General features: G+C 48.0%; 1 protein-coding gene across 1 annotated transcript in view; it reads right to left on the minus strand.

The window, feature by feature from the left end:
• The window catches only part of CSMD2 (CUB and Sushi multiple domains 2), a 615,632-nt gene that overhangs the window by 217,930 nt on the left and 384,528 nt on the right, over nt 1–13,174 (minus strand). The window contains exons 14-15 of the mRNA XM_062193240.1: nt 6,159–6,485; nt 1,420–1,614 (exon numbers count right to left, since the gene is read on the minus strand). Of these exons, the coding sequence (XP_062049224.1) occupies nt 1,420–1,614; nt 6,159–6,485 (522 nt within the window). The remainder of the gene's footprint in view (nt 1–1,419; nt 1,615–6,158; nt 6,486–13,174) is intronic.

The raw sequence follows: 13,174 nt of genomic DNA on the forward strand, positions 1-13,174 counted from the left end.
GTCCCTGCTTTTCCTCAGCAGAAAAGAAACAGAGGTTCAGAGGGAAAGAGATGCGCCAGGACTGCAGTTAGACGAGAGCTTGTGTGGACAGTCTGCTCCGCACAGCGTGTTCTGGGGGGGGTGTCCTCCCCCCCCCCTCCATCCACCTGTCGGCTTGGGGCGGTGCTCTAAGGCACGCCTCCCTCTGCACTCTCCTGTCCGGCCTCCTGTGGCCAGCGTGCTCAGATTTGGACATGGGGAGTGGGTATGTGGAGAAGTCTCCTGGGTCTCTGTCCTCCATGTCCATCACAGGCAGGGAGGGGACGCTCTCAGAAGGAGAGAACCACAGCCTCCTGGGACGTTGTCCTTGCCTCCTCGAGGGCCTGTGGATACTCACTGCTCATCCAAATCCACACACACTTATTCTGTGCCAGGCCCCTTGCTGGGTGTGCAAATCTGACAGGTTTCCTGCCCTCAAGAAGCTGCCTCTGGGTTTGAAACGTGCAGTTTGGTGGGACAGACGACTGGGCTCTGAAACTGAGTCAAAAGCTGCCCTGTTTGGGGAAGGAGGGGTTTAGGGGCCGCCATAGTGAGCCCTGCACTTGCTGCAAGTGGGGTCCTCCCAAGATTGCAGGCAGCAAGGATAGCAAGGCAGCATTTACCAGGGGCACAAAGGCTGGGGGCTGGGAGCCACCCCAGGGAACCGGGGAAGATCAGTGTGTGGAGAAGGGAAGAGTGGTGGGCAGCTTGCCAGACTTGAGAACTCACAGCGCTGTCAGAGCTCCCTGGGGCAGGAGCTGGAAACGGGGCTCCCTAAGGGCTGTGACAGTGAGAGCGAGCCCAGGCCAAAGAAGAGGTGCGCGTGATGCCTGACCATTCAGAGTCAGCAATTCTCCAGCTGAATCTCTGGCTGCAACTCAAAGTCCTATGCCAGGCAGTCCTGCAAGACTCCTGTTAGCTTGGCTGAGGGTAAACAGTGGCCCTGGGTCCTGGGAGAAGGGGAAGGATGGGCACAGAAGGTGAGGTGGGTGCTCGGGGTAGCAGGTAAGATGCTGTTTGGGACACCTGTGTCCCACATCGGAGTGCTTGGGTTGGAGTCTTGATTCCACTCTCTATTCCAGCTTCCAACTACGGCTCACCCTGGGAGAGAGCAGGTAATGGCTCAGCACTTGGGTGCCTGTCACCCACATGGGAGACCTGGACTGAGTTCCATTCTCCTGGCTTTGGTCTGGCCCAGCCCTGGTTGTTGCAGGCATTTCGGGAGTGAACCAGCAAATGAGAGCTCTGTCTGTCTCACTGTTTTTCAAGTAAGTAATACGTAGATATGCAAGTAGAAAAAAAATGAAAAAACCAAACTAGATTGCTGCTGTGAGGGTGCTTGGTCCCCGGTGCCCTGCCTCCCCTGCAGGCAGCTGCCAGCCCCGGCCCACAGCCCGTTACCTTCACACCGCAGCACGGCGCTGTTCCAGACCACGCTGCCCTCCTTCAGGACGCAGGTGATGGTCTCCGAGCCCTGAGTCCCGAGGAAGCCTTCGTCACACAGGAAGGAGATGGAGCTGCCCAGCTGGAGGCTGTCCCCAAATCGTTTGCCATTGACCGGGACGCCAGGATCGGGGCACTCGTTGTGTCGGAAGGCTGTGGAGGTAGGGGTCAAAGGCATGATCAGACGGAGCTGGTGTGCAGATGGGCCCCCACAGGAAGTAAACATCGTTAGGATGGGCAATGCTACCTCTGTGCCACTTCCTCCAGAACCTGCCATGTGGCAGGGACAGCTAGACACCCTGGAACCCAGGAGCCCAGGGTTACCACCGACAGGCCACCTCGGGCACAGGGCAGGTGCTGCTTCCACTCATCTCCAGCTTTTCTGAGCACCTAACTCAACTTCTGCCCACTGGACATGTACAGGTGAGGTGGGTGAGCTGGAGGGTTCTCACATGAGCTCATTCCCACTGTGTCATGATTCTAGCAAGCGGCTCTTACTGCCTCAGTTGACAAATGAGGAAGTGGAGGCTCAGGGTGGTGAAGGGGCAGATCTGGTTCCTCAATGTCAAATCCATCCCACGCTTCCCTAACTTCCGACAGTCACGGGATCATCCCCGCTGCAGGGGAGCTGGGCTCGGAATCCTGTGACACTAATAGGTACTAAGCACCATAGAGCAGGAGCCCTGGAATTAACCCTGTCTGAAGCCATTGCCTTTATTTCCTTGCCTCTTGTCAGGTCTGCCTCTCACTCTGCAGGCAACTGATAACGCAGGGAGTGGGGACAGGAGAGAGGCAGAGTGCTGTCGGTTTCACCCGCTCTGCCTCTCCTCCATTAGTTACATGGCTCTGGGTAGGTTATGTAATCTGGTGGGGCTCGGTTTCCTGAGCCATCAGATGGGAGATCACACATCCCTAGCAGGCAGGTTCTGAGACAGGAATAGAATGAAAGTTGGTAGGAATATGAAAATGGCCAGAGTTTGGTGCAATTAAGTATGAGTTCTCCTCCCCCTTCCCTTCCTGGCGTGGAAAGACACCCTCTCCTGCTCCAACTCCACCGGGCGCGTTCCCAGCCTTCCTCCATCGGCAGTGCCGCAGTGCCTGCACTGGTGTCTCTGGCACCAGGCCCCGCTGGCACTCCTGCCATTTTTAAGGATATCCCCTTTCTGGGGGAGACAGGCCCCATGGAGGCATGGGCACGTGCCACTAGGAAGAACCCAGTGTGCAGGGCTCCTGTGATGGGAACGTGCTCACATGCCCTGAGACAGGAGCGGCCCTGGAGGCTGCTGGCTCTTGCTTATCAACGTGCTGCCCTTCCCACTGCAGAGGAGCTGCAGGGGCCTGACACAGAGAGGCTGTGGAGCTCCCACGCTGGGCCGTGGCTGAGTCCCTACACTCCTTCCTCGGAAGTGCAAAGGCTAGGTCAGCCCAGACTTCAGTCTCTCAAGCTTTCTTCATTAGGAACTATGACCATGGAATTGCCCTGAAATTTAGAAACATGGAGTGGTACCTGGGACCCAGAATCCAGGCATTTTCTATACCAAACCCTATCAGTCACACACACACACGTATGCACATACACACATCCCTGCACATATGTACCACACATCCATGCACACATCCATGTACATACATATACATATACACATATAGGCCCACATGTAGTGCATGCGTATACTTAGGCAACACACATGCATACACATACCAACACACGTCCATAAACACACATACACATACAATTCAACACATGCACACACATGCCTTCCCACACAATCTTGGCAGGAACACACATATATGTGTACACACAATCCAGGGATCACACACACATGCAGGCTTACATTCATGCACACACACATGGCTGTGCACACATGCACGTGTAAGCCCACGTGCAAACCCAGGCATGTCCACATACACACATGTATGAATGCACACACACAGACACCACACATCCATGCATACACAGGCATGCAAACATGTATGCACATGTGGACAAAGCAGCGGAACAGACCATTTCCAATGTCTGAGAGCAAAAGCTCTATGTCAAAGATTTAAATATGTCCCACTTCTTTTTATTTTTCAAGGCCCAGTTTTCCTGGCATGTGCAAAGGGACAGGTCTTGGCTTATGGAGTTTTTGTCACCAGGCCATCAGTGATGATGCCACAGTGCTCAGTGCAAGGTCCTGCGTACAGTAGCTGCTCAATAAACAGCACCTCATCTTTGTCCGTCATTCTCCATATGGAGGAGCATTAGATTTATTCCCAGGAGCTCCAGCAGAGCTGGGGAATCACTGGTCCTCAATACAGGTTTCAAGTCAACAAGAGGGAAAGCAGTCAGAGCTCACCAGCTATGGGGACAGCTGCGGAGAGATGAGCTCCCCAGTCACGAGGGAGGAGATGAATGCCACTCTGGGGAGACTGCCCTCATTCTCAACACTTGTCCTTGGACTCTTGTTTCATGGAATGCATCCAAATTATCTGGGAAGTCTGTAAAATGTAGATTCTGGGCCCTCATCCCCTTAGAGTCTGACTCAGCAGGCCTAGGATGGGGCCCAGATTCTAAAATATATTTCTAGCTATGCATCCCACTGTCCAATAGTATGAATGTACCGAGAAGCACGTAAGACATGTAGTTGTGCTCCAGGAACATTTCTGGCTGGGGGTCTTGGGGGGCAGTTACCATTTCTGCTTTGACCTGTGCCGTGTTTCGAGTATTTACAGATTAAGTGCCTATCGTGTTGACAGTTGTGGAGAAATCCTGGAGAGAAACCCGTAGGTCAGTGTGCTGCCTGGGCCTGGGCTGCCTTCTGTTTCCTCCCACGGACTTGGCACGCGTTCCTTTCCTAGAAAACTGGACTTGCTAGAATTCCACTTTCCTGGGAGACTGCCAGTTATCTGTTTCTGCCCCAAGTCCCTCCTAGGGGTCTACACCGGCTCCAAACCTGCAGAGTTCTCAGCCCTCACCACGTTGGGGAAGCTTCCCTGGGGTGTCTCTACCCCGTTCTCACTCCCTTCAGGCCGAGAAGGTACAGAGTCACCTGTGGATCCTCCAACTCAAAAGCACTTACTCATCTCCACCACACACAAGGCCCTGAGCTGGGCAGAGCAGATGGTAAGACAGGGGGTCTCTTGCCGGCGCCATGGCTCAACAGGCTAATCCTCCACCTTGCGGCGCCAGCACACTGGGTTCTAGTTCTGGTCGGGGCGCCGGATTCTGTCCTGGTTGCCCCTCTTCCAGGCCAGCTCTCTGCTATGACCTGGGAAGGCAGTGGAGGATGGCCCAAGTGCTTGGGCTCTGCACCCACATGGGAGACCAGGAGAAGCACCTGGCTCCTGCCATCGGATCAGCGCGGTGCGCCGGCCACGGCGGCCATTGGAGGGTGAACCAACGGCAAAGGAAGACCTTTCTCTCTGTCTCTCTCACTGTCCACTCTGCCTGTCAAAAAAAAAAAAGACAGGGGGTCTCTACCTGCTCCTTTCTAGAACTCACGATCTCATGGGGAGAACACGTATGAGCACAGACATGCTAACAGCCAGAACTGTCCATGCTAGACTGGAAGATAAGGAAAGACAGAACTGGGCTCTACTTCCTCCAGCCCATAGAGGATGTGGCTGGAAATCCTCTGGAGGAGACACCCCTGGAGAAGGCTGGTTGTTTCCAGTAGCTCTGGTGTCTAGAAGATGGGTGTTGAAGGGATCAAGTCCTGTTCCTGGATGATCCCTTGGAACTGGGGGTCCCAGATGGCCCATCATGTGATACCTAATGTCTACAGCTCAACTGGGCCCAGGGGGATAAGGCTACTATGCCAAGGGTGGGTGTGGGGCTTGGGGAGATGAGTTATGTCAAAAAGCACCAGAGGGGTGAGCTCTACATATGTGCTTGGGGAAGGGCTTGACTTGGGGTCTTGCATTTTGCCAGCCGTCTTCAGAAAAGGATCAGGTACACCCAGCTTGAGCCTTGCTTGACTATGTGTCATTGGCCAAATTCATCAGGTGTACAGCTTCTTATGACCTGATACTCACTTTTTAAATATCTTTGGGTGCTTGCTATTTCCAGTCTCCAGGCTTCTGCCCCTATTCCACCCCCAAAGTAACCATGGGTCACAAAAATGAAAATCTCATGGCTGAGTTTCAGGTTGCTTCTAGGGAAGGCCTCAGGACTGAAATGGGAGGTGACCAAGAGGAGTGTGCAGTGGTTCAAAGCCAAGGAGAAACTCTGCTCCAAGCCTCTGCTTCCCAGTTGAGTATGGAAGGGGAACTGGGCAAAGCTAAGAGGGAGCAGCCCAGCATGGGGGGAGCACTACCACAGGTCAGCAGGGCTGGGGCAGCCACCAGAGGTCAACAGTGAGGCATCAGGGGTTTGGGCTGGGGCACATGAGGGAGGAGACAGGAAGCCAAGGAGAAAATGGCAGAAGCTTCGTTTTGCTTGGGCCCTTGCTGGTTGCAGCTGGGCCTTCGACAAGGGGGAAGAATATGGGCAAAGGGCTCAAGGCTCCTTTTACATTAGAAACCACACATATGGAATGAACACTCCAGCTAGAGTAACTCCATAGGAGAAAGCCCCTGCCCCATAGCCAGGACTGGCTGCCTTTTCCTGGTCCTATTGAGAACTCCATGCCTGGGCCCTGCAGCCCAGCAATGCCCTCAGAACTGGCCCACCCACTTCCATGGGAGCCTGCTCAGAGCTCAGGGGGAAAACTCACTGGTAAAGGTGATATTGAAACCCCGCTTCCCCGTGGAGTGGTCGGTCTGGAACTCGAGACGGGCCACGTGGCCACTGCTGGTGATGGAGGAGGGCAGCTGGTTTCCTGAGAAGGTGCCCAACACTGGGGCCTCGGCAGTGGCACCATCCTTGATGACCAGGAAGTCAAACTGAGGTTCCACGTCGATGTCGTTGAAGGCCAGGTGGATGCGGCTCTCGGGCCTGGCCAGGATGAGCCAGACACAGTGGAGGTGGTTGCCATAGTCGTCCGGGTAGTTGGGAGACAGCACGATCCCAGACGGGCTGGTGAAGTTGAAGAAGCAGGAAACTGCAAGAGAAGAGCAGTGGAGGTCAGCAGGTGTCCCCAATGCTGTGCCCAGGGCCACCGAAGACTGGCACAGGCAGCATTTGCTTACTCTAAAGAGTACTGGAGAGGAAGTGGGGCACCAGGGTTGGACTTGACTGGCTGGGCTCTGGACTTTAGGCTGGAGCCATGCTGGGTTCCATGCTGGGCACAGCACTGGAAGGATCCCTTTGGCAAAGGGCAGGCATGCGGAGTCGGCTGTCTCTTGGCCCCTCTCCCCCTTTCAGCAAGCTCACCCCAGCTGGGGTCTGCATGCTTCCGGCCCTGTGTGTCTGGGAAAACCTGTCCTTCAAGCTCAAGTGTAGACTGCCAGGCCTGGATCCCTCTCAGTTTGGTTGGCAGCAGTTGGAAAGGACATTGTTCAGTGACACAGAGGGTGGACACCCCCCCCCCCCCGCCGCCAGGTGGTAACAAGGGCAGAGTAGTCTAAGTTCATTTCTCTCCTTCTAATCTTTTTGACAGGGAAATGATAGGTCAGCCTTGGGGACTCTGAGAACCCCAAGTGACAGCACTCATCTCAGAAGGTGCCAGGTGAGCAACCTTGTTCAGAGATCCAAGCCATGGAAGAATGGGGACAGGGAAGTGATGGTGCCTTGCCCACCTCCTGTTACCTCTTCCCCACTTCACCCTAGTGACCCACTCCTCTGAAAAGGCCTCATTTTAAACCCTTTTCATGCCAGTTAACAGAATATCCCTGGAACAAGGATGAGGCAAGGAAAGCGTTCTAAATGGGAAAACGAACACACACTAAACCAACATTACAAAAGAAAATAATAGAATGAAAAGATGGCAACAATTATGACACTGGGGAAAAACTGAATTAAAACTCTTAAAATTACATAAGATCATCACCAAGGCAAGCCAAGCATATCCTCAGAGGATCCATAAGAGAGAAAACAGAATGAATAAGAAAGGATCATTCATTTCCCTAGGGAAAAAATGAAGACAGAAAGCTAAAACCCAGTATCGTCGAGTCTTCATGGAAACTCACACACGCATGCCTTGAGTGTGAGTTGCAGATGGAGTAAAGGTGAAAGAACCATTTTGGAAGGGAGTCTATGAACTCTCGTGAAGAGTCACTGGACTCTGTGAGTACTAGGATTCAGCAATCTCTGGGAATTAATTCAAAAGAAAAAGTGCCACATGGACAAAGATGTTTGTAGTGACATGATTTTATTACAGAAAAAAAATGTGAGCAACCTCTATGTCAGCCCAATAATGTGAGCTAAATTATAGCTTTTAATGTGATGCAGTTCGAACGCAGTCATTAAAGTGATAAATATGACCCCGTCGAAAGAGTGTTAAACATCATTTTAAGTAAAACAGTGGATCATAAAATTATATGTGTACTTTTGATTATAGCTATTAAATGCTTGTTTATATATGGACAAATACTACACATGAGCCCCCAAACAAAAACTGCTTTAGGGTAGTAGGTATCTTGGTGATTGCAAAAAACGCTATAGGTTCATTCTAAACATTAAAAAAAGCAAAAGCATGAAGAAGTCTGAAAACAAATTAAGAATAAACATTTAAATCCCTTTGTAATATTCCTCTTGGTGTTTGGTATTAATAATATCGGTACTTCAGTGAGTATATTTGACTTACTATAATGAAGCTCAGATGGAAAATAATAATAAAATCATATTTGTGAAAGAAAAGCACACAGAAAACAAAGGCCTTGGTGATGGCTCGTGGTGAGCTTTGTGCTGATTCTAGCCACCCCACCCATCTTCTGTTTTCTGCACAAGGCATTTCCTTTCCAATTTGAGCCTGAAAGTCCTCCCATTAAACCCAGCAAAGTAAGCTCGGGCCCTAAGCCACACTCAGGCTCATCCCTGTAATTGTTAAGTATGGCAGGAATTTGAATGCAGGGGAGAGAAGATGATGATAAAGCTTTTAGGCAATGCAAGATATAGTTAATAGCAATGCTCACTACATATTATTGAAGATTTAGTAAGTGTAGGCCTCTTTCTAAGTACTTTCATCAATTACTCAATTTGACTGCCATCATAACATTGCAAGGTAGGTTCTGTTATTAACCCCACTTAAAGCTGAAGCACAGAGAAGCTAAGTTACCTGCCAAAGTCACATGGGCAGAAAAATGGGAGCATTGGATTCAGTGCATGCAAGCTGATACCAGGGAGTAGGCTCTTAGCCACCTCCTCTACAGCGTCCACCACTATCAACAGTGCTGCCCAGTGGGCCAGCTCTGACAGCTGAGTCCCTGAGGGCATTCCTCCAGTCTGCTGGGAGATCTGCCTGTCAATCCCAAGCCTTCTCTCAGTATTGAACTGGGAGGCCCACCACACATTCATTCTGTGGTAGTTCAGATGAGAGCATACTACAAATGATAACCCCAAGCCAACGACCTTGAAGACAGAAGGGGGCATGTCACATGGCCTGCCAAACAAGACCAAGGTAGCACAAAGACTGGAAAGGCCCTGTGCTTTCAGAGGGAAGATGATCGGGGCACTGCAACCATGGACAAATGCATCTGCAGCAGAGAGAAGTGAGTCAACAACACCTGAGTTCCCATCCCTGACCCCATCATGCCGTCCTGTCGCTCCCTTACAGGGAGCACATTTGGGAATTGGAGCAGCTAGACAGGGTGGCTCGCTTATCATTTCCCAGCATAATCTTGTTCACCTGCTTACTTGATCATGGCCTGGCCCTCCCTCTCTCTGACACACACACACACACACACAGGTATTTCAGTCTTGCGTGCTTGATTCTGTTGAATCCCTAACAGCTCCCATGATGCCTGGCACACTGTAGGCGCTCAATCAATATCTGGTCACTGAAGCAATGAATGTTTAAGAATTGATATTACTTGAAAATATGATGCCATGAACAGGTGGGTCTCACAGCCCATCCCACATCAAGCCTCAACCAATGGAACTCACCAAAGTCTGTAAGCATAGGTGCCAATGTGCATCCATTCTGTAAATGAGGGGAAAATATTGTTGTGGGACCCTCAACACATGTGTCTTAGACACAGCGGAGATGTGCCCTTAAACAATTTGCAGTAGACAAGAGTGTCTCCCAGTCAAGTTGTTAAACCAAAGAGACAACAGAAAATTGCTCTCAAATAGCAAAGACCTGAAAATAATATTCAGACAATGTTCATAAAACACTACTTGAAGATTTTTCTTTCCAGCCAAGAGATAAATCAAAATGAAGAATTCAAGTACGGGAAAGTTGTGGTTTATAAAAAAACAAAGATTTGCAATGAATAAATAAATATAGCAATTAATCTAAATAATTACTATAAACAGAGTTAGGAAATTAAATGCAAGTGTAACAAATATTCTTTGGAAGAGAACATGTAAGATATCACTCCCATCCAAACCCCAGGGTAAAATATTCTAGATTATGCTGATATAAAGAGTAAAGTTGGAGCAAGGAGATATGCTAATTTCCTCATCTTGCAAGAAATTCTGTTTTATAGTTTCTGTGGTTAATTAGAGAAATATAGGTTAGCGCATGTTTTTAAAGATGTTAAGTGTAATTAGTAATAGAATATGAAATAGCTTATCTTCAAAATTACCAAAGGGAAAAAAGTAAAGCAGTCAATTTAGGGAGAAAATTGAATTCAAAGGGAAAAAAAAAATCAAAGAGGCATAAAGAGGGGAACTGTAAAGTGCTGAAAGAAAAAAAAGACAGAATGTCATCGTGAGAACCAGTGCACACAGGTTAATCTAAAACACAGCCCTCTCTATGAGACAACACATGGAGTTCAAGCAAAGTGACTATGAAAAGTCAAAAGGAAGGAATGGGCCAGTACAGCCCAGGTTCCACACTGGAAGACCATAAAATACACCAATGCCAGGGTTCCAAAGATTCCTATTTTAACTGGTGGACTGGACCCAGGGCTTCAAAGATTTTAAAACTCCCCAGGTGACCCTAAACTGTAGTTAGGGTTTGAGAATGAGTGGCAGAAGCAAAGGTGAGTGACATTAAAAAAGAGTTTTAATATTAACAGTAGACTCTTGGATGATCCTAGAGTCTTCTGGACAGCTGCCCAGAGACATCTCCTCTCGCATCTGGATGCAAGATGGGCTGACAAATGGACACTACTAGAACAAGAAGGGAGCTCTGCAAAGCTGGCTGCCATCTCAAGACGTAGCTCAGACCCGTTACAACAGGGGCAGGTAAAGGAAGTCATGCTTTGTCCTACGAAGGACAGAGCTTTCTGTCCCGGGAAGACTGCGTATGCATGTCACACTGCAGTGTGTCTAACAGGGAATAGGAAGAGCTATTTCTCAGTGTCCCAAGTGAGGAGCACAAAGAGAGCTGGAACTGGATCTCATCACCATCAATCATCCAGGCTCGAAGAGGGAGAACAGGTGCCTTCCCGGTCCAGAAATGGTTACAGGCTGTGCTCATGGATCTTGACCTTGGGTAAAGTGCTGAGTCAGAGCGCTCTCGCACGGCTCAGACTTTTGAAAAATAATAAAGGTGGGAAGCTCATTACCAACTGGATGCATAATTGCTGTGCATAATACCAGATTATTATTTAATATGATCTTGAGTAGAAAATCATAGGGGTTTGTTGAAAAACCCTCTTTTACTATGTTTTTCTTCAGGTGTTGTCACTGTTAGCTTCAGTGCTTTCAAAATGATAACTCGATTGCTTGAGAGTATTCATTAATTCTGACAAAGACCTGAAACAAAATCCAAAAAATGATACTTAAAACATGAATGATGGGAACATTTCAAAATGAATATGACAGTTTTGATACGTATACCAAGGCACTAAAACAGACAAAATATATTAAACTGGAGTGAAAAAGTAATTAAAGATATAAGATCGGAAAAATATTTTGAGAGTATGTTAGATGAAATTTTGTAGCTTTTCAACAAGAACCACAACCTTCTTAACAAGTGGCCGCAGAATATCATAAAAATTGACCTCAGATAGGCTACACAGAAATCTCCATAAATTCTGCCACAAAGCAAAAACTAGTGGTTCATATTTTCTGTTCACAGTACAAATAATTAGAATTCAATAACAAGAGAATAGGGAACAATTTATACTCATTGAAAATTCATAAAACCCTCTCCTAAAATTAGTTCTTGATTTCAAAGAGGAAACAACTGCTGTCAGTGTAGACTGTTTATAAGGATGGTAAGCCAAGGCTGCAGTAAAGAGAAAATTCATAGCCTTATTCATTATTAAATAATTAAAGAAAAAAATAAGGGCAATGAGTGCTAAAACTCAAAAAGTGACAAAGAGAAGACTAAACTGGATCAGGAAGCTAAGGGAAAATAACTTTAGGAAAGATCAAAGTAGAAAAACAACTGGCTTCTGAAGAGACCAATAAAAGAGAAAGCACTGAGTGGTGTACTCAAAAAATAAAGACAGGGGCCAGCGCCATGGCACAGTAGATTAAGCACCTGTGGCACTGGCAACCCATACGGCACTGATTCAAGTCCCAGCTGCTTGACCTCTGATCCAGCTCCCTGCTGATGGCCTGGAAAGGCAGCAGAAGATGGCCCAAGTGTTTGGACCCCTGTACCCACGTGGGAGATCTGGAAAAAGCTCCTGGCTCCTGGCTTTGGATAAGACCTGCTCCAGCCATTGTGGCCATTTAGGGAGTGGGTGGAAGACCTCTCTCTGTCTCTCCCTCTCTATGTCTGTAACTTTGCCTCTCAAGTAAATAAACAAATCTTAAAAAAAAGAAAAGAAAAGAAAAGAAAAAGACATGAGAGATAGCCATAGAGATGAGAAGTTATAATAAAGCTGATAATCCAATTATAAAACCGTAGCAAATATAGCATACTAATAAAATTGGAATCCTAACCAAATGGAGAATATCCCGGGCAAATGTGAATTACCTAAACTTAATGTGAAGGGGAAAACCAGAGGAAAATGGAAAATACTTAGGGGATAAGTGGTTTCTTGACCCGTGCTTTAAAATCTTAAGCAAACTTGTGAAAGCCAAGCACTTTAAATTAGTCATGATGCAAGCACTCCTATAATGACAGTATATACGACACACATTCTCATATCTACCTGCCCGCACAAGATATACCTACGCTGTACACAGCAGTCTTATACACAAAGTGCTAGCAAGCCAAAGCCAGGCCTGAGACAATAACCAAACAAGGCCTCTTTAACAAAAACAACAAAACTTTGGAGGCAGAAAAAAAAGTAAAATTTAAAGTGGAGAAATAAACTACGTTGTTGGATGAAAAGAGTTCATATTGCGCAGATCACAATTATTCTCAAATCACTGTATAATTTTAACACAATTCCAGGCAAGATCTATGCCAATTTTGTTCTGGAGCCTAAAACAGCTTTTAAGATGCAGCTGTTGAAAACAGCCCAGCTCTTTCATGTGATAGATGAGCATATACAAAGTGCTAGTTGGCTCTCCAAGAGGGCCATGTGACTTAACTCATCAATCCTTACAGCGACCCTCTGATATGGGCTCCAGTAGCTGGCCTGTGGCCATAGAGCCTGTAAGTGATGGGGCTGAGAAAATGGACCCAGGCAGGCTGGTTTTTTTTTTTTTTTTTTTTTTTAAGATTTATTTATTTATTTGAAAGCAGAGTTACAGAGAGAAAGAGATCTGCTATCTGCTGGTTCACTTCCTAAGTTCTTGGAAGTAGCTGCAACAGCCAGGGCTGGGCTAGACCAAGGTCAG

Source organism: Lepus europaeus, chromosome 5 (genome assembly GCF_033115175.1).
Source record: "Lepus europaeus isolate LE1 chromosome 5, mLepTim1.pri, whole genome shotgun sequence".
NCBI classification, from domain to species: Eukaryota; Metazoa; Chordata; class Mammalia; order Lagomorpha; family Leporidae; genus Lepus; species Lepus europaeus.